Source organism: Suricata suricatta, chromosome 10 (genome assembly GCF_006229205.1).
Source record: "Suricata suricatta isolate VVHF042 chromosome 10, meerkat_22Aug2017_6uvM2_HiC, whole genome shotgun sequence".
NCBI classification, from domain to species: domain Eukaryota; kingdom Metazoa; phylum Chordata; class Mammalia; order Carnivora; family Herpestidae; genus Suricata; species Suricata suricatta.
In genome coordinates, this window is record NC_043709.1 from 18790305 (window position 1) to 18811487 (window position 21183).

General features: G+C 35.7%; 1 protein-coding gene across 2 annotated transcripts in view; it reads left to right on the forward strand.

Moving 5' to 3' along the window:
- The window catches only part of WASHC3 (WASH complex subunit 3), a 49163-nt gene extending 29337 nt beyond the window's left edge, over positions 1-19826 (forward strand). For both annotated transcript variants that reach the window (XM_029954326.1, XM_029954325.1), the window contains exons 6-7: positions 5069-5133; positions 19571-19826. In XM_029954326.1, coding sequence (XP_029810186.1) covers positions 5069-5133; positions 19571-19655 — 150 coding nt within the window. In that variant the 3' untranslated portion in view covers positions 19656-19826. The remainder of the gene's footprint in view (positions 1-5068; positions 5134-19570) is intronic.
- The last annotated feature ends 1357 nt before the right edge of the window (positions 19827-21183 follow it).

A 21183-nucleotide genomic window follows, 5' to 3' on the forward strand; every position in this document is an offset into this window, starting at 1 on the left:
TGCTCCTATGCATCAGCATTTCTGTCTCTCTTGGGTAAATCCCCAGCAATGCTATTGCTGGGTCATAAGGGAGTTCTATGGATAGTTTTTTGAGGAACCTCCACACTGTTTTCCAGAGCGGCTGCACCAGTTTACATTCCCAGAGAATTTCTTACAGATTGCCCCATGGGACAGTTTTACTTTTAGGAGTATGACTTTGAAGAGAATTACACAATTTTTTTCTATTTATTATGTTATTTATTTTCATCTTTCAACATTTAGGATGCATTTAAGTGTCCATTGCTTTCTAAGTCTTAATAGATTACATTTTACTAATTTCTAATTTAAACATAACAGTTATGAAGATTAATGTATAAAAGGGCCTGAAAATGATAGTCTTGCCTTTCCTGCCTCAGGAGAGAGAGTCTTCCTGCTAACCTATAAATTTGAAAGACACCTTGTGTTTCCAACCTCCTTTAACTTAGCAAGCTGTAGAGAACTTGGACTTCTCCTCCACGATTGCCGAAATAAGAAATTATGGTTATAGAAGGCAACTTATGACTCCTTTTATAACTATCTTTTCTGGACATTTCTCAAGAAATAAATAAGAATTAAATATTAATACATTCTCTGATTTTTAAAAATGAGGACTATAGTTAATAATGTCCTGAAATTAATTTGGCAACATCTGTAACATTTTTGTGAGAGATATATGGTCATTAAATTTGAAGACTTTTCATATTAAGTTTAAGATCCACTTGATCCTCCCATTTTTACATATACTTGCTGAGATTTACATGCAAATTTTATTGGGTGAAGTGTAAAATAAAATTAGCATTGTTGGGGAGGGAACTATCTAGACAAGTGTATATTCATTGTTTTTCTTTTATAGTTTATTGTCAAGTTGGTTTCCATATGACGCCCAGTGCTCATCCTAACAAGTGCCCTCCTCCATGCCCATCACCCCCTTCGCCTCCCCCCAGCCCCGTCAGCCCTCAGTTTGTTCTCAGTGCTCAAGATCTCTCATGGTTTGCCTCCCTCCCTCTCCCCAACAATTTTTTCCCCTTCCCTTCTCCCATGGCCCTCTGTTAAGTTTCTCCTGTTCCACTTATGATTGAAAACATATGGTATCTGTCCTTCTCTGCCTGACTTATTTCACTTACCATGACACCCTCGAGTTCCATCCACGTTGCTACAAATGGCCAGATTTCATTCTTTCTCATTGTCATGTTGTACTCCACTGTATGTATAAACCACATCTTCTGGATCCACTCATCAGTTGATGGACATTTAGGCTGTTTTTCATGATTTGGCTATTGGTGAAAGTGTTGCTATGAACATTGGGGTACATGTGCCCCTAGGCATCAGCACTCCTGTATCCCTTGGGTAGATTCCCAGCAGGGCTATTCCTGGGTCATAGGGGAGTTCTATCATTAATTTTTTGAGGAGCCTCCACACTGTTTTCCAGAGCGGCTGCACCAGTTTAAATTCCCACCAACAGTGTAGGAGGGTGCTTGTTTCTCCACATCCTCGCCAGCATCTGTAGTCTCTTGTATCTCAGTGTGGTTTGACAAGTGTATATTCTTAAAAATACATGTTTGAGAAAACTTATGTAAGATAAATTATTTAAACATTGTGTATATTTCTACGTCTTTGTGTTTTTCGATTTAATTAAAACTTCTATCCCATCTTTAAGACCCACCTCAGCAAATCCTTTGCCAGTCCTCAACTCAGTCTGCCTTTCCTTGAGTCTACCATTACTGATTATAGAGACCTCTGTATCCACTGCATGATTGTACTGTGATTACATCTATTAGACTACTCCCTGAGGGCAGGGACTGATTGTCTTTTCTCAGCATAAAGCACTGTGCTGTCACAGTGTTATTAAACATTGAAGGTATGGAATTGTGATAGCAGAATTCTACCACTAACCCTATACATTTATTCTTCAAAAGAAAGCAGGGGAATCTTAATGGGTTGATGCCAGAAACTTCAGGGTAGAGCTCTGAAAAATTGGACTGGACCATCAGTGCTTCTAAAGGGCCTCTTGTGTACCTTGGGTTCAAAATGGAAAGTCACACAATTGGCTAGTGACATGGAAGGCCTGAAGAGAAGAGTATGCACACCAGGGAAGAAGTGATTGAGTTTTTTCCCATGTGGTCGCTGACTCAGCTTACCCCTTACCCACATGAGATGAAAAGATAAGATGGAGAGGGTCCCAACCATGCGTACAACCTTTTAAAGCACAATGAGTCCACTTTTGAAAGTGATGTAAGCAAGGTTCTCAAATTTAACACGTTGTATTAGTGTTTCTTCATCTTTTGGAATGACACAAAGAGCAAGAATTGAGAGACTTGATTGCATCTTCTTCCCTTAGAGCTTTATAAGTAAGCTTTCAATAAATGTTTATTTATCGTCAGATCAGTTACCTTTTCAAGTAAATTTGTATTTATTTCTAACATGTCCTTTTCTTACCATTTTGATGTTCTTATCCTGAATTTTGAGATTCACATGTTCTCAGTATTTTTGTGGCTTGTACACTACTAGCATTATTGTTACTTAGTGTTTGTATTGGTGTAGGCAAGGTATATAAATAGTCCCAGGAGAGTTCTTGAATTTTATTTGACCTTTGTGCATAATGTATCCAAATGGCGTTGGACCATTATGAAAAGAACATTAAGATAACTGTACTTAAGAATAGAAAGCACTCAGGATCTCCTGGGTGGCTTGGTTGGTTAAGTTCCAACTTCAGCTCAGGTCATGATCTCACGGTTGCGGTCGGTGAGTTCGAGCCCCACAACAGCCTCTGTGCTGACAGCTCAGAGCCCAGAGCCTGCTTCAGATTCTGTGTCTCCCTCTCTGTCTGCCCCTCCCCCACTCACACTCTACCTCTCTCCCTCAAAAATAAATATTTAAAAAAAAAAAGAGAGAGAAAGCTCTGAAGTTTTTATTGGAAAAGACATTTATTCATCTTAAGTATTTATTGTACCATCCTAGCCAAAGTTTTAGTCATTTGAGTTACCACACTTTTTTTGGTGATATAAAAAAGTAAGAATATGATATCTGATTTGTGTACAGCACAATTAGTAATGGATAAGTGCAAATGATTTAATTTGGAGTTATGTGCTGTTTCATGAAGTTAGTTAAAATGTGTACCTTGTTAGGGGCGCCTGGGTGGCTCAGTCAGTTAAGTGTCCAACTTCAGCTTATATCCATGATTTCACAGTTTGTGGGTTTGAGCCCCGCGTCAGGAGCCTGCTTCAAGTTCTGTGTCTCCCTATCTCTCTGACCCTCCTCTGCTCATGCTCTCTCTCTCACTCGCTCTCTCTCTCAAAAATTAATAATAAACATTAAAAGAAATTTTTAAAAATGTGTACTTTGTTAGATTAGTCAAGTGCTACATATATACTAATATAAAAGCAAAATAAAAGCAATTTTTAAAATGAGCCATCTAAAGGTCTTGCTTTGGGGACATGTGGAGACCTATAAAGGAGGCTTTTTTTAAGCTTATATTTTTTTTCTAGTTTTATTGAGAAATTATTGACATACATCATTGTATAAGTTTAAGGCATACAGCCTGATGATTTGATTTACATATATTGTGAAATTATTACCACAGTAGGTTTAGTTAACATCCATCATCTCACATAGATAGTCTGAAAAGAAAAACATTCTCCCTGTGATGAGAATTCTTAGGATCTACTCTCCTAATAAGTTTCCTATATATCACACGGTAGTGTTAGCTGGAGTCAGCATGTTGTCCATTACATCCCTAGTACTTCTTTATCTTATAACAGGAAGTTTGTACCTTTTGACCCACTTTCCTCCAATTCCCCTTCCTTCTTCCCAACCCCCGCCTCTGGTAACCACAAATCTGGTCTCTATTTCTGAGTTTGGTGGTTTTGCTTTGTTTTTAAATTCTACATAGAATGAGATCATACAGAATTTGTCTTTATGTGTCTGACATATTTCACCTAGCATAATAACTTCAAGGTTCATCCATGTTGTCATAAATGGTAGTATTTTAGCATTTATTGTAATCAAATAAAATTCCATTGTTTGTGTATATACCACAACTTGTTTCTCCATTCATCCATTGGTAGATACTTAGGTTGTTTCCATGTCTTGACTATCATAAACAATACTAGTACGAAAATAGGGCTACAGGATATATATCTGAGTTAGTGTATTCATTTCCTTTGGATATATTCCCAGTACGGCAATTGATAGATCATACGGTAGTTCTATTTTTAATTTTGTGAGGAATCTTCGTACTGTTTTCTACAGTGACTATGGCAATTTACAGTCTCACCAACAGTGCACAGTTTCGCTTGTTCATTCTCTTATCTCTTATCTTTTCAATGATGGCCATTCTAACAGGCATAGAGATATATCGCATTGTGATTTTTAATTTGCATTTCTCTAGTAAGTAGGGATGTTGAGCATTTTTTCATGTACCCATTGGTCATTCATATATCTTCTTTGGAAAAATGCCTATCCCAGTCCTTTACTCATTTGTAAATTGTATTATTCATGTTTTTTGCTGTTGAGTTGTATGAGTCCTTTATGTGTTTTGTATATTAACCTCTTATCAGTTATTTGGTTTATAAATACCTAAATATTTCTGTAGTTATTTTATTTTCACCTTTTTAATGGCTTCTTTTGCTGTAAAAAAATCTTTTTAGTTTGATATAGTCTCACTTATTTACAAATATTGTTCATGCTTTAGGTGTGATTTCCACAAAAATGATTATGAAGCCTCATATCAAGGAACTTTTTTTCCGATATTGTTTTCTAAGAGTTTGATGGTTTCAAGTTTTGCATATAAGTCTTTAATCCATTTTGAGTTAATTTTTACAAGTAGTATAAACTAAAGATCAGCTTTTATTCTTTTACATATGACTGTCCAACTTTCCCAGCACCATTAATTGAAGAGACTGTCTTTTCTCCAGTGAGTATTCATTACTATTAGTTGACCATCTGTATTTGGGCTTATTTCTAGGCTCTCAATTCTGCTTCATTGGTCTATTTATCTGTTTTTATTAAGGAGGCATTTTAAATCATTGATTATCTTGTGTCTTTTGCTTAGGGTGTTCCAGTGATGGCAATAAGAAACAAAATGATATCAGAAGGACTAGACCCAGATCTTCTTGAGTAAGTAATTCTTCTCATACAATATTACACCACGTGTTGAATTTATCATTTATAATAAAAATATTCCAAGCTCTATTTTTTCTACTAAACAGTGTTTTATGGTTGAAATAACCACCTTCGTAAATAGTATCTCTGCTAATATTACAAAATTGAAAAATCTAACCTATGCTACTAAAACCAGCCTTTGCGTATTTTAGGAGCAGTTTCAATAGATCATTGATGAATATATATACTTATATATGACAAATATATGTTTATATGGCAAAACTGTCATCAAATCCCATCTCTTTTGGAATGACAGTTTTGCTGCACAGCAGTAATGTCCACATGAAGCAGGTGTTTTTTTCTTTCATGCTACCTTTTTCTTTTCTTTTTTATTCAATTTTCTTCCTTTTGTTTTCTTTCTTTCTGTCTTTCTTTCTTCCTTTTCTTAATTATCTACCAGATTTTTTTTAAGACCTTAGTATATAAGAAATTTATTCTACCATGATCTGAGTTGAGCCAGATTGAGAAATAAAGTAAAGCCACTCTAGGTCCACATTAATAATTATTATGAAACTAGATATCTGTTTGTGTGAATTTTATAAAAAAATTTTTTGAGAAATGCTGACAAATTGTGGCTCAGAAATTTGACAATAATTTATTCCATCCAAGCAAACCTGGCTACATAGCTCATTCTGGATAAAATATATCTTAATGGATTATTCAGAGCTAGTCTGTTTTTCAAGTATCTAGATACTTGTAAAGAGTCCAGTTTGAGGTTTTAGTTCACCCCAATGTATTTGGTTATGTTATCCAGACATTCATATTATACTAGCAGTGTACTTTGAAATTTTTCTTGGCTCTCAGCCCTTCAAGAAAATGTGTGCATTTGGGAGGTGAAACACCATAAGACGTCTTTTTCTCATATCTCATCTTTTAAAACTAGTATTTAAGAATTTTTTTAAGTCTATAAGAACAGATTCTCAACATGTATCTACGTTTAGTATATATCCAAGTAGCAAACAGTTCAAGTACAATGGCATATATTGATGATTTGAACTAAGGCATCTCCAGGACATTTGGCAGTTATTCTGGAAATTGTTTCTGACACACACTTGAAAAGCAGATGGATTGTGACATATATTTTAATGTGAATTGAACATATGGGTCCAATCCATTTTGGTATTTGTTAGAATATATATTGTAAATATATTTAACATTGACCATGACCTCTTTTTTGCTTCTGGAAATACACAGTAGATCTTTTATAATAACAGAGTTAAAATGACCTTTAAAATGATGATTTTTCTCTCTAGAGAAAATGTAATGGAAAACTAACAGTCCAATAAGTATCAGCATATGTTGAACATCCAATTTCTTTACCCCCTACTGGCTTCATTTCATCCTCTGCCCAGCCTAAATCTACTTCATAATCCTTTACTTCGATCAGCTCCCACACCAAGAACTTGAAAGTCATCCTTGATTTTACCCTCTTCCCTGTCCTTGACTATGTCAGTGACTATGATTTTTTTCATCTTTAATCTCTCACAGCTGACTGCATCCCTCATCATTCCTTACCTGAATTATTATAATAGCTCCTGAGTGGTTTCCTTATTCTCTTTCAGTCCTTCACCAAAGCCTTAGTGGATCTGTTCATATTTTATTTTGTTTCAAAACATTCTGTGACTCTCAACTGCCTTCAACACAGAGTTTAACAACTTAAAATTGCATTTAGATGCTTTTATTATCAAGACCCAGACTCTTTTGCTTCATTTCTTGCCACTCTTCCATATATTCCTATCTCCTGGAGCTGTAGCAGACTGTTTGCAGTTCTCTGAATTCTCATATTCCCTTTGGATGTCTTCAATTTTTTTTTCTTTTACCTCTCCTTGGAACTCCCTTGCCTGACATTTCATATTAATTAAGACTGCATTTAGGTATCACCATGGGAGGAAGTCCATGGATAACTATTGAGGGGAGAATGCCCAGCACCCCAATATTTCCTTGATGTATCTCATTTAGAAGTTTGAGGGCCTGTCATTGTCTGTAAATGTTGAGAAACCTTCAGTGGCAAGGTGGTGCCAAATTTTGGGGTAGAATTCCAGTAACAGTTAACATTGTCTTACAGAAAAACTACTCCTCAACCACAGCCTGGAGCCTGAATTCTGATCCATTACCTCATAAGTACATGCCATGGGTCACAAGGGTTGGAGTAGGGGTGACTCACTATAACCTATCACTGCTACTACTAGAAAACCAGCTTCAGCATGTAGCTAGATATGATAAGTGAAATCAACCATCTTGTTAAAGAGGAATCCTGGTACTTTAGGAATCATGTTTATAGAAAATTAGGAAACCTGACTTTAGGAGAAAGGTCAGAGAGGCCAAAGGAGAGAAAACATGCCATCTGAGGGAAGAGTGTATTTTATTGAGAACCTTAGTAAAAATTAAGCCCCAGCCAACAACTTTCAGTAAAGATTGTTTTGTTTTTCCTTTAAAGGATAAGCATACACTTTTTAAAAATTAGCCTTAAGTGGTAAGACAGACTCATACAACAGTTAGCATAGTGTAAATCTGTCTGCACTGAGCAAAGAGCAAAGCTGAAGTTGATATAGAAATAAATACTGATCAAAAATACATTATTATTTCATTGACTTGTGTGGATGAAAATTTGGAAGCTAAGAGTATATAATTTTAAAATAAAATAGTTTATATAATAAGGGAGAAAAAAGACCTGGCTATTTTCCTAGAAAAATGACTGTCATTGAATTTTAGAAACTCTATGAAACTGAAGAAAATGCCTGATAATTACCAAATAAAATTGTTTGCTACTTCTAAATGATTAATTATTTTTGAAACTCCCAAGTTTTTGAAAATAACAACAGTGCTTATATAACCAAGAATTATTCCTGTTTAGCTTGTAAAAATTAGTTTCCAATGCCACTGAAATAAAGATATTTAAAAGAGTACTTTTGTCACCATCATACTCTAAAGAGTTTAAGGGGAGGGGCGCCTGGTGGTTCAGTCTATTAAGTGTCTGAGTCTTGATTTTGGCACAGGTCGTCATCCCACAGTTCTGTTGGATCAAGCCCCACATCGGGCTCTGTGCTGATACCACACACCCTGCTTGGGATTCTCTCTCTCTGCCCCTCCCCTACTTGTGCTTTCTCTCTCAAAATAAATAAAGATTAAAAAAAAATACTTCAGGGGCTTCTGGGTGGTTCAGTCAGTTAAGCATTCTACTTCAGCTCAGGTCATGATCTCATAGGTCATGTGTTAGAGCCCCACTTAGGACTCTGTGCTAATAGCTTGGACCTTGGAGCTTGCCTCAGATTCTGTGTCTCCCTCTCTCTTTGTCCTTCCCAGCCTCATGCTCTCTCTCTCAAAAATAAACATTAAAAAATAGTTTAAGGGGAGAGAAAATGGAAATCTTTTAAGGTTAATCTATTTTAGTTTTGCATTCAGAACTATAGAACAGGTAAATTCTTTTAACCAATGCAAATTTTATTAGGAAAAAATTTTTTCTCCCTTATCCTGTTGTTTTGTATACTTTTATGTCCCAGAACTATGGTTACTATCATTACCTAGTAATTACTACTTTTATTATTCTAGGATACATAGACTAGCCTCTGGACCTGCCCAGCAGGAGAGGAAATTGATAATGGTTATGGCTCAACCTAAGAAAGAGTCTGCATATTCAGATTCAGTGTCCTGACACTGTCTAGTAATATGACCCTGGACTATTTAATTGCTCTGTGCATCCTGTGAAGGATGAAGTCTATTTACCATGTTACTGATGAGTAAATGACTCATTTACTGATGAGTAACATGGTAAATAGACTTCATCCTTCACAGAGTTGTTCAGACTTAGAGAATGATGTAAGCACTTAGCACAGTGCTGGACAAGCAGTAAATGTCCAGTAAATGTTAGTTGTGACTTATGAATGTTTTAATGATGGAATGGCTATCAATGGATTTTCCAGGCTTTTGGATCACAACTTATTTATAATCCTCTAGTTGCCCGTATACCATTGTGTTTTCAACAAAGACATATTTAACATACATGGAGTAGTTATCCTTTTGATTTATACTGTTTTCTCAAACTGAAAAATGTACATTTTAAACTTTGCTGTAAAGAACAGACTTCTGAAATTGAAACTCAGCTGGTCAGTCACACTCTTAGTGTGGGGGGGGATACAATTTATAGCATTTTTGAGGTAAAATTGGTATATAACATTTTGTAAGTGTCAGGTGTACAACACTGTAATTTGACACCTGTGTATACTACAGAGTGATCACCACTAAAAGCCATTACCATCATCCATCACCTTACCTCACCCCATTCACTCATTTTGCACACCCCCACCCTGCTCTCTTTCTGGTAATTGCCAATCTGTTTTCTGTACCTATGAGTTAAATTTGTATTATTTTGTTAATTCATTGGTTTGCTTTTTTTTTTTTTAGATTCCACATGTGAATAAAATCATTTGATATTTGTCTTCCTCCATCTGATTTATTTAACTTAGCATAATACCTTCCTGGTCCATCCATGTTGTTGTAAATGGCAAGATTTCATCCTTTTTTATAGCACAGTAGTATTCATTGTGTGTATACATATACATGTATACATACACATATAAATATATATACTACCACTTCTTTAACCATTCATCCAATGATTGACATTTAAGTTGTTTTCATTTCTTGGTTTTTGTAAGTGATGCTGTGTGAACAGTGATACAAATATTTTTGCAAATCAACATTTTTTTATTCTTTGGATAAATATCCAGAAGTCAAATAGCTGGATCATATACTTCTCAATTTTTTGAGAAATATCCATATTCTTTTCCACCATGGCTGTGCCAATTTACATTCCCACCAATAGTTTATGAGGCTTACCTTTTATTCAGATCCTAAGCAACACTTGTTACTTCTTGTCTTTTTGATAATACCCATTCAACCCAGTGGCAGATGATATCTCATTGTGGTTCTGATTTGCATTTCTCTAATAATTAGTGATGTGGAAGATGTTTTCATGTGCCTGTTGATCATCTGTATGCTTCTTTAAGAAAATGTCTATTCAGATCCTCTGCCCATTTTTGAATCAGGTCGTTTGTTATTTTGCTGTTGAGTTTTATAAGTCCTTCATATTAATCTTAGGTATTAATCTTTTGTCAGATAAATATTTTACAAAAATTTTCTCCCATTCAGTAGGATTGATGATGGTTTCTTCTGGTGTACAGGGCATTTTAGTTTGATGTAATCCCATTTGTTTGTTTTTGCTTTTGTTTCCCTTGTTTTTGGAGTCAGATCCACAAAAAATATTAGTCAAGGAGCTTATTGTGTGTGTTTCCTTCTAGGAATTTTATGGTTTCATGTCTGACATTCTTGTCTTTAATCGACTTTGAGTTAATTTTTGTGTGTAGTGTAACATAGTGGTCTAGTTTCATTTTTTTGCATATAGTTGTCCAGTTTTTTCAGCATCATTTATTGAAGAGGCTACCTTTTCTCCAAAATATATTCTTGACTCTTTCTCATAAATTGATCATCCATGTATGTGTGGGTGTAATTCTCAGCTGTCAATTCTGTTCCTTTGATTTGTTTGTTTTTATGCTAGTAGCATACTCTTTTGATTACTATGGCTCTGTACTATAGTTTGAAATTGGAGCATGATACACCTTCAGCTTTGTTCTTTCTCAAGATTGCTTTGGCTTTTAGGGCTTGATTCCATACAAATTTTAGGATTATTTGGAAATTCAATAGAGAATGAATAGAATCTGTAGACTGCTTTGGATAGTATGGACATTTTAACAATATTAATTCTTCTAGTCCATGACCATGGGATATCTTTTCATTTATTTGTGTTTTCTTTCATTTCTTTCATCAGTGTCTTATAGTTTTCAGTATACAGGTCTTCCAACTCAAAGTTGTATTTAGGCATTTTGTTCTTTTTCATGAAATTATTTTTTTAATGTTTTATTTATTTCTGAAAGAGAGAGAGTAGGGCAGGGGCAGAGAGAGGGCGACAGAGGATCTAAAGCAGACTCTGTGCTGACAGCAGTGACCACAATGTGGGGCTCGAATTTGCAAACTGTGAGATCATGACCTGAGTCATAGACATTCAACCATCTGAGCCACCCAGATGCCCTAATCTTCTTGGTGAAATTGTAAGTGGGATCATTTTCTTAATTTCTCTTTCTGATAATTTGTTATTAGATTATAGAAACACCACAAATTTCCATATGTTGATTTTGTATCATTTTACTTTATTAGCACCATTAGAACATTTGTGAGTTCTAATAGTTTTTTGGTGCTATTATTTGAGTTTTCTATGTATAGTATCATGTCATCCTCAAATAGTGACAAATTTACTTTCTTTCCAATTTGATGCCTTATATTTCTTTTTCTTGTCTAATTGTTAGGGCTAGGATTTCCAATACTATGTTGAATAAAAGTGGGGATAGTGAGCATCCTGGTCTTGTTCCTAATTTTAGAGGGAAAAGCTTCCAGCTTTTTATTATTGATCGATATTAACTGTGGGTTTGTTGGCTTTCATTATGTGTTGACATGTGTTCCTTTATATCTAGTTTGTTTAGAGATATTATCATAAGTGGTTTTGAATTTTGTCACATGCTTTTTCTGCATTTGTTAAGATGATAATATGATTTTTATCCTTCATTTTATTTATGTAGCATATAACACTGATTTATATGTTGTTCATTCTTGCATTCCTGGAATAAATCTCATTTGATCATGTTATATGATCCTTTTAATGTATTATTGAATTCAATTTGCTAATATTTTGTTGAGGATATTTGCATCCATGTTCATTAGGGAATATTAGCCTGTAATGTGTGTGTGTTTGTATGTATGTGCATATGTCTGCAGTGTCTTTGTCTGGTTCTGGTATTAGAGTAATGCTAGCCTCCTACGATAAATTTGGAGGCATTCTCTCCTCTTCAGTGTTTTGAAAGTTTGAGAAGAATAGGTATTAAATCTTCGAATGTTTGGTAGAGTTCATTATGAGTGAAGCTATCTAGTCCTAGACGTTTGTTGAATCAGTCTTCTTATTGGTAATTTATCTATTTAGATTTTCTTTTTCCTTAATCTTGGAACATTGTATATTTCTAGGAATGTACTCATTTCTTCTAGGCTGTCCAATTTTTTTGGTGTATAATCACTTAGTAATCTCTTATGATCCTTTGTATTTTTGTGGTGTCAGTTGTAATTTCTCTTTCCTTTCTGATTTTATTAGAGACTTCTACCTTTTTGTTAGTCTAGCTAACAAAACTATTTTGTTTATCTTTTCCGAGAGCCAGCTCTTAATTTCATTGATCTTTTCTATTTTTTTATTGTTATCTCCACTTGATCTTTAATATTTCCTTCCTTCTACTGACTTTGAGCTTCATTTTTTCTTCTTTTTCTAGCTCTTTCAGGTGTAAAGTTAGATGGTTTATTTCAGATTTTGTTTTTTTGGTGTTGTAGACCTGTTTTGCTATGATCTTCCTTCTTAGAACTACTTTTGCTACATCCCAAAGATTTTGGTATATTGTATTTTTTTTTCATTTGTCTCAGTATTTTTTTAAATTTCTTCTTTGATTTTTTTAAAGTTTATTTATTTGAGAGAGAGAGAAAGAGAGAATGCACAAGCAGGGGAGAGGCAGAGGAGGGTGGAGAGAGAGTCCCAAGCTGGCTCCACACTGTCAGTACAGAGCTTGATGCAGCACATGAACCCACAAACACGAGATCATGATCTGAGCCAAAGTCAGACACTTAACCAACTGAGCCACCCAGGCACCCCTCTTCTTTCATTTCTTTGATGACCCAGGGGTTGTTCAATAGCATGTTGTTAATCTACACATTTTGTAGCTTTTCCATTAATTCTTATAGTGGATTCTACTTTCATACCATTGTGAGTGGTATGTGATGTTTGGTAAAATTTCAGGCTTCTTAAATGCATTGAGATTTGTTTTGTGGCCTAACATGTGATCTATCCATGTGCAGTTGAGAGGCGTGGATATTTTGTTGCTTTTGGATGGAGGATTCTATATATCTTAAGTCCGTCTGATCTAATGTGTCATGTAAGGCTGATACTTCCTTATAAATTTTCTGTTTGGATGATCTATCTATTGATGTAAGTGGGTGTTACATATTGATTTGGCTAATGAAAACATCTAATTGAGTCAAGTTATTGTGCAGGCTTTGAATTGAACAAGCTCATTGACATTCGTCCTAGAGATATTTAATCAAAAGACATTTATACGTCCTCCCAGACTGTGGAATGAATGATCACCGTTGTGGTTGCCAGAAACAAAAGTAACCACTTCAGCCTAATTACCACTTTGACCAGAGGGGATTTATTTGTGTTGACCAAAAGGATACTGGAAAGCAAGAAAACTTTCTGTTAATTATATTGAAGGGATAGCCAGCCCTCTAAGGGAATTCCTCATCTGCCAGTGATCTTTGTTTGCATCCTGCTACAAAACAATGTAAGGGATTAAAGTTTGGGATAGACCTCAATTCTCCAACTGAACAATTCCAAAAATAGTTTTACTGCCTCCATTTATAAATTCTTGCTGAGCTGGAATCCTATTCAATGTAATTATCATTTCTCAACCACTGGCTGGCAGACTGGCTAGAAAGTACAGGACAGGAAAAAACAATGTTAAAGTATTGTTATTGGTCTGGTGTTGGAGACTTTGATTACAAGAGTGAGAGAAATAATAGAAATATTAAAGAGATAGTATTAAAAAGTAGTTTTGGTCTGCCAATGACTACTAGGCAAAATATAAAGGAGCAGCTGGGAAGTAAAGGACCCCAAGATAAATAGCAAAAGCCAGTCTTATAGGAGAGCAGTCTTTCTTTTTTTATAGTATTAGGCATTACATTGTTTCCCTGGAGACAAGAATCTGTGTACCACAACAAAGGATGGATATACCTGGGTTGATGGGCATTCAGAAGAAAAAGACTAAAGCATGTGTAGTTTGAGCAAATGTAATACTGAAATAAATCTCACTAGCTACCATAATATCAAAGTCTCAATTGTTATTTTTATAACCACCCCAGCGGTCTTTATATAGTCAGTCCAGTCTTGGTTCAGGAATTTAGTGTTTTGCTTTTTCCAGAAGACCACCCATTGCCATTGCCTAGAGCCATGACAGAACACTCGTAATTGACAACAGTATCATGCGACATTATAGCTCTATGTGTGTTATAGTTGATATCGAAAAGTGATTTGAGGGGCGCCTGGGTGGCTCAGTCGGTTGAGCGGCCGGCTTCAGCTCAGGTCATGATCTCACGGTTGTGGGTTCGAGCCCTGCATCAGACTCTGTGCTGACAGCTAGCTCAGAGCCTGGAGCCTGCTTCAGATTCTGTGTCTCCCTCTCTCTCTGACCCTCCCCCGCTCACGCTGTCTCTCTCTGTCCCTCAAAAATAAATAAAAGACATAAAAAAAATTAAAAAGAAAAAGAAAAGTGATTTGAATGATAACTACTATAGTCTCTCCCCATAACCTCCTACTCAACAATATTTTTACTAGCAGTGTTTTTGTCACTTAATCTGCTTTTTTTTTTTTTTTTTAGTGTTTTATTTATTTTTGATACAGAGAGAGACAGAGCATGAGAGGGGGAGGGGCAGAGAGAAGGAGACACAGAACCAGAAGCAGGCTCCAGGCTCTGAGCTAGCCTTCAGCACAGAGCCCGACGCGGGGCTCGAACCCACGAACGTGAGATCTGACCTGAGCCGAAGTCGGAGGCCCAACCGACTGAGCCACCCAGGCGCCCCTGTCACTTAATCTGCTTTAAGTTCAATGGTTTTAGGTTTAAAGAAAATGAAAACGATTTTTAAACTATTTATATACACTAAAAATGTTTTTGCAGAGTATGTTTATGTGGTTTTTGTGTTCTTAACATGGCTGTGGTTTTAAGCACAAGTATAAATATCTCTTTAACGAAAACAAGTTAAACCAATAATATTTGTATTTTAGGACTCTTTTCATGTTCGGAATCCTAGAAGCCATCTCAAACTAGCTTAAACAAAAAGGGAAATTACTGATTCACATGGTGAAGAAGTCCGAGGAGTAGGACGGGATCTAGGGGCTCAGTGTGATCGGTGCTTGCTGGCTGGCTGGCTGGTGTTTTCTCTTTCCTAGCACCCATCCCACCTTTACTCCTTGGCATAATCGTTGACATGTCTGCTACTACTGATGAGCTTACTGCTTGAAGGCAAGGAATTAGCAGTTATGAAAGCTTTAATACTGCTAGTTTTGCTAACTGAACAAAAGAAACTGGAATATCCTGGCTCATTTCTAGAGAAACATTCTGATTGGCTTTGCTTGGGTCTTGTGCATTCCCTTGAATCAATCTCTCCCCCCAGAGGAAGATTCTTAATGATTGGTCAAGCCTGGGTTACTGAATCCAGTGACTGAAACAAGGAAGGTATAGGGAAAGAATGGAAGCAGCAGGGATTGTGATTGACATCCTTATTTGATTCACATAAATGGGAGAAAGGCCAGTATCAAAAAGAACTTGCACACTGCATCTGATAAGCTAAAAATTACTGATTTGTATGTGTTCACTTCTTCCTTCTCCTTTCCTTTCTAAATTTTGGTTCATTTTTTGTTGAAGTCAGCCTACTAACTTTAATAAGTAAGTTAAAAATACCTATTTTAGGGGCACCTGGGTAACTCAGTTGGTAAGCATCCGAGCTAGAGTCATGATCTCAGAGATTTTGAGTTCAAGCCCCACATTGGGCTCTGTGGTGACAGCTCAGAACCTGGAGCCTACTTCAGATTCTGTGTCTCCTTCTCTCTCTGCCCCTCCCCTACTTGCACTCTGTCTCTGTCTCTCAAAAATGAATAAATGTTAAAAAAAATTTTAATACTTACTTTAAAAGATAATTAAACTAAGTAATGGGTTTACAGTTAAACCTCTACAATTTTGATTTTGTTAAGACTTTTTAGATAATCTTAGCACCACAAATTATATAAGTATTGTTATTAAAATGTGGCTACCAACCTAGTGTTTTTTTATTATTGAGCCACTATAGATTGAGATTTTAAAATCATGCATGATACATCATGAATGTACTTCTGACTTTATATGTGTTTCTGTGTTTTGCTGATAAACTCTTTTTTAGTGATTCACTTAAGTATTTAAGATAGACTTATAGAGTTCTCATCTTTGAATTTTAGTAGTGAATCATTTTAATTCTGAGAAACTAAACTTTATGCTAGTACTTTAAGGTAGTAACTTTTTCAAATATATCTTTAAAACTTCTTTGCATGAGGGGTGCCTGGGTGGCTCAGTTGGTTAAAAGTCCATCTTCAACTCAGGTCCTGATCTCATGGTTTGTAAGTTCAAGCCCTGACAGCACAGAGCCCTCTTTGGATCCTCTGTCTCCCTCTCCTCTGCCCCTAACCATCTTCCTCTCAAAAATAAATAAACATTAAAGAAAAACTTTGCATGAAAGACAACCTAAAAGGCTCATATATGCAGGATCAAGAAAGAGCACTTCTGACCATAAGACAAAAAGCTAAATTTTTGATCTCACTAAGGATATGCTGGAAATTCTGGTATTATTATGTTTTATTATTACTTTACTTTTTAACTCAGAGAATGCTTTCATATATAATACTTCATTTGATTCTCATGGTATCTTGGAAGTTTTTCTCTTTTTTATACTCAGAGGGAACTAGTGTATGGTTTTTCATTTGTCTGCCTAGAAATTCAAGCCAAAGTAGCATAAAATTCATTTTTAAATGAATGAATACAAACAATAACATATATTGACAAAGATATGAAGAAAATTGAACCCTTGGAATCCCACCAATCCCGTTGGTGGGAATGTGAGATGACAAAGCTGCTGTGGAAAACAGTATTTCAGTTCCTCAAGAAATTAAGCACAGAATTACCATATGGTTGAGCAATTCCACTTCTAGATATATACCCAAAAGAGGGGAAAGCAGGGATCAAACATGTATTTGTATACCATATTCATAGTAGCATTATTCACAGTAGCCCAAAGTTGGAACAATCCAAATGCCCATCCACAGGTGAATGGATAAATAAAATGTAATATGTGCATAAAAAGCAGTATTATTCATCCAAAAAAAGGAAGGAAATTCTCATCCTTAATACTCCTACCATATGCTCTAATTTCATCAAATTGTAACTACAATTACTTTATACTCTGTCTCACAAATGATTTATAGTTCCCAAATGCAACATGCATTCCCATTTTTTTCTTTATTCAGAACACTCTCATCCTCACTTATTCCCACCTTTTCTGTTTCTGAGAAACTCCTACTTGTATCCTAAAACCCTTCACAAGTGTCTCCACGTCTCTGGAATCTTCTCTGACCAAACCTTGTAGAGTGAATTAACTTTTTCTTTTTACATAAGCATAGTTATTACAACTGTATTTATGTATATCACATTGTATAATAATAATAATTTATATTTCTGTTTCCCTCTAAAATATCCCCCTGATATCAGCTTCTTCAGTGCAGAAACTACTTGTTACTCATTTCTGTATCTCTAGCACCTAACACAGTTGCTGGCAAAATTGTGGGTACGTGGTGGTGGTGGTGGTGATGCTGATAATGACAATGATGACGACAATGATGACAGAAGATAGCGTTTATTTAATATACTTACTGTGTCCCAGATATTATTTGACATACTTTGCATATAATAATTTATTTTAATCATTACAATAATCCAGTCAGTTAGTTGGATCCAAAGAGGTACCTAGCTGCCCCAGAGTTGCCCAAATATATACCAAGACTGGGATTTGAATCCAAGCAGTCTGGCCCCAGAATATGTGTTGTTAACTGCTATGCTACACAGCTGTAAAGATCACGTGTATTAAAAATGCTTACACACATAAATTAATTATATAATTCCAGCTCCTTCTAGGCTTACACTGCTTTTACCCTTAAGCAGCATTTATTTTAGGAGCATCATATACATTGTTGTATTTGTTTGAGTTGTCATAGATGTAATTTTTCTGTAGTATTCAAATTCCCTCTGGTAATATTTTTCCTTTTTAACAAAGTAAAGGCGGTAAGAAATCACACATATAGTGAAGACAAATTTAATTGGAAAATGTGCCCAGTATTCATGCCCAATAGTTCCAGAGTTCTTGCTTCTGTGGAGAGCAATGAAGACTGTGGTCTCATATTAGTATTTCGGGCAGATGGAGTATCAGTCAAAACCTAGAAAACGCCTTACCCAGCTTCAGAGTTTTACCGTATTGAGTACATGTGACTTCCTCATAGGTAGGTATAATCTAAAACTGTGCAGCAGAGCAGTGGTTTATGTTTGACCCATTGCTGGGAGCAATGCCAGCATTTCTTTCTGTTTTGTAGCATGACAGATATGATATTAAAAACTATAAAAACACAGCCATGATTTTTAATAACTAAATGTACATGGTAGACTATACATTTTTTAATTTTAGTGCAGTGATTTTATTTATGGCAAAGAAGAGTTTTATTGATTGGTGTCCTAAATCTTTAATAAGAATCAAGGAGCCTGAGGGAGCAGTAAGTCTGGTGGCTCTCAATTATTGAGACAGAGCAACTATATTCTACTTTCATTCTCTTTTAGTTTCCCCAAAAGTATACTTTACTTCCTTAACTTACTTTTCAGTAAGAGTGAATAGAGGCTGAATGATAGTATTAGCGTATTGATTAGGTAATTTACTAGCAAACACTGTGGAACTTATGTAGTTGAATGTTTGGTTTGTTATAAAATTTCATTTGGTTTATTATATCTCCCTGCAAAGTTGAGTTTAATCATTCTCACGTTTCCTTGTTTTGCCTAGGGAATCTTCAAGACATTATTTTTACCAACTCATACTTTTTTACATTCATTCTGTGAAGATAAAATATAAGTGAAAATACTCAACAAACATTAAGAACCTTCTTTTGCCAGGCCCTTTTCTCCCCTGCAAAATTTCTATGTTGCCTGTGTTTCTTAATGACCATTCTTTAACTCTCTTCCATTTGTCAATTTCTTTCTGCAGCTTTCCTAGAACATGAAGATTTTCCTTTTCTTTCTATTTCTAGCTTTCCTTTCTCTGCACCTCCTGTATACTTGGAGGCTACAGAGATGTAGCACTGGTCACACCAGCTTCTCCACATCTCTCATCTCTGTCTACAGTTGGGTCTCCATGGAATGAGAAGCAGAAAGTGCTGAACTAGCACATTCTGTAAGGACTGGCAAGAGAAAACCGCACTCTGGCCCATACAGGAATAGCACTAATAATCCCCAGGGTGCTGGAAAAGCCAGAGAAGCATGCTGTGGAGGAGAGAGGAGATTGGGGGTCTCTCTCAGTTAAGGACGCAGACTTGGCAGATTTATTAACAGCAATATTCTAGGATGAACCTAATTTACAGTTAGTAAATGCTTTTTTTCAGCTGGAAAAACCAAACTGTTTCCTTCTCTTTCAGGAGGCCAGACGCTCCAGTGCCTGATGGTGAAGGTGAAAAAAATACAGAAGAAAGTTCAGATAGTGAATCTTCTTTTAGTGACTAAGCTTAATTTGATAACAGTTACATATACACGTGTGGGTATATATTTACATTCTATAAGACAGCCTGAACTTGAACTCTTAGTCGTAAAAACATCAAATGGCCATATAACAACCACCAAACTCCCTCTATGTTAAAAAATAAAATAAAATAAAGCGTTTATAATCTGGCAGAATGTCTTGTTACCAAAATACTGAAAAATAGAATAACCAAAATAAAGTGCCGTTAGTGCTGCAAATACCAAGGTGGGAGATTTCAGGATTTGGTGAGCATTGAAAATGAAGTTGGTGTGAGCTTGCTAATCAAAAATGGACTCAATACAAAAAAGTGAATTTGGCTAAGTGAGTTGTTCCATTTTTGTGACTATTTTAGCATGAAAAGCAGTAAGTGTGTTGTATTACAAGAATTGCTAAAGAAGTTTCTGGCAGAGACTAATATTGGATTTAAATTTTCGGTGACAACTTCTTGAAGCTTATTGTCATAGAAATTATGAATTTGGAATTTATTGGTAGTATTTATTAGTATATAAAGCTTTTCACCACTTGTTCATTAGTTCATATACTATCAAAGTGTCAGATAGTCTTAGAATATTATCAGATAGAAATTGAATCAAAGGTAGTTTCAGTGTTTCAGAGTGAGCAAGCATCATGTCATCAACTTTTATCGCCTAAACAAAAAAAAATTAAAATGCTGTCCTCACCTCACCTTGCAAATAATTCTTCATGAAAATCTCTAAAATACTTACATGGAAAGATACATAAATGCATTTGATTAATGGTGCTCATCTTAGAATCCACCTAAAAATAGACCCTGAGAAAAGGACTTGGGGGTAAGTATGGCATTTGTGAGGTGATCACAGGAAGCAAAATCAAGAGAACAGGAAGAACAAGAGGAAGAAAACCCATACAAAAGTATATTATCGAGGTTGCCATGAACTCTAAGACCTTAGAAGTTTACAAAATGCCTCCTCAAAATATTCACCTAATATAGATAGGATAATTTTTAAACAGTTTCCATCCCCTACTAATTGAAAGTCACCTCTAGGAGCAGTGACTACCCCAGCACTTCTGGACTAAGCTTTTATGTGGGAAGACAGGCTACCCCAACATTGAAAAAGAACTTAGAACAGAAAGCAGAAAAATGCATGGCTCACACTTGTGGTAGGATTTCACTAGCAAAAAAGGATTAAGTCTGAGTTCAGAATTGTCTAAATGCATTTGTAACTAATACCAGAAGTTGACAAGGGAATGTAATGTTTGGCAAAAGAGATGTTTGTTGTTGAATAAATAGTTCTTACCTATTCAGAACTGCTTGAGTCCCATATTAAGTCCACTATTACCAAGTCTTCAAAGCAGTGGTCTCAGCAGTCTATAAAAGACTACCCAAGAAGATTAGACGAGTACAGTTCTGTTACTACAACTGCACCCAAGACCAAAATACATTCACCATCTCTTTCCTCCATCAGCCATTTGAGATGTTCGTTGCTCTCTGCCAGAAATTCAGCTAGTCTAGTTTGGTTGACTGCCAGAGCA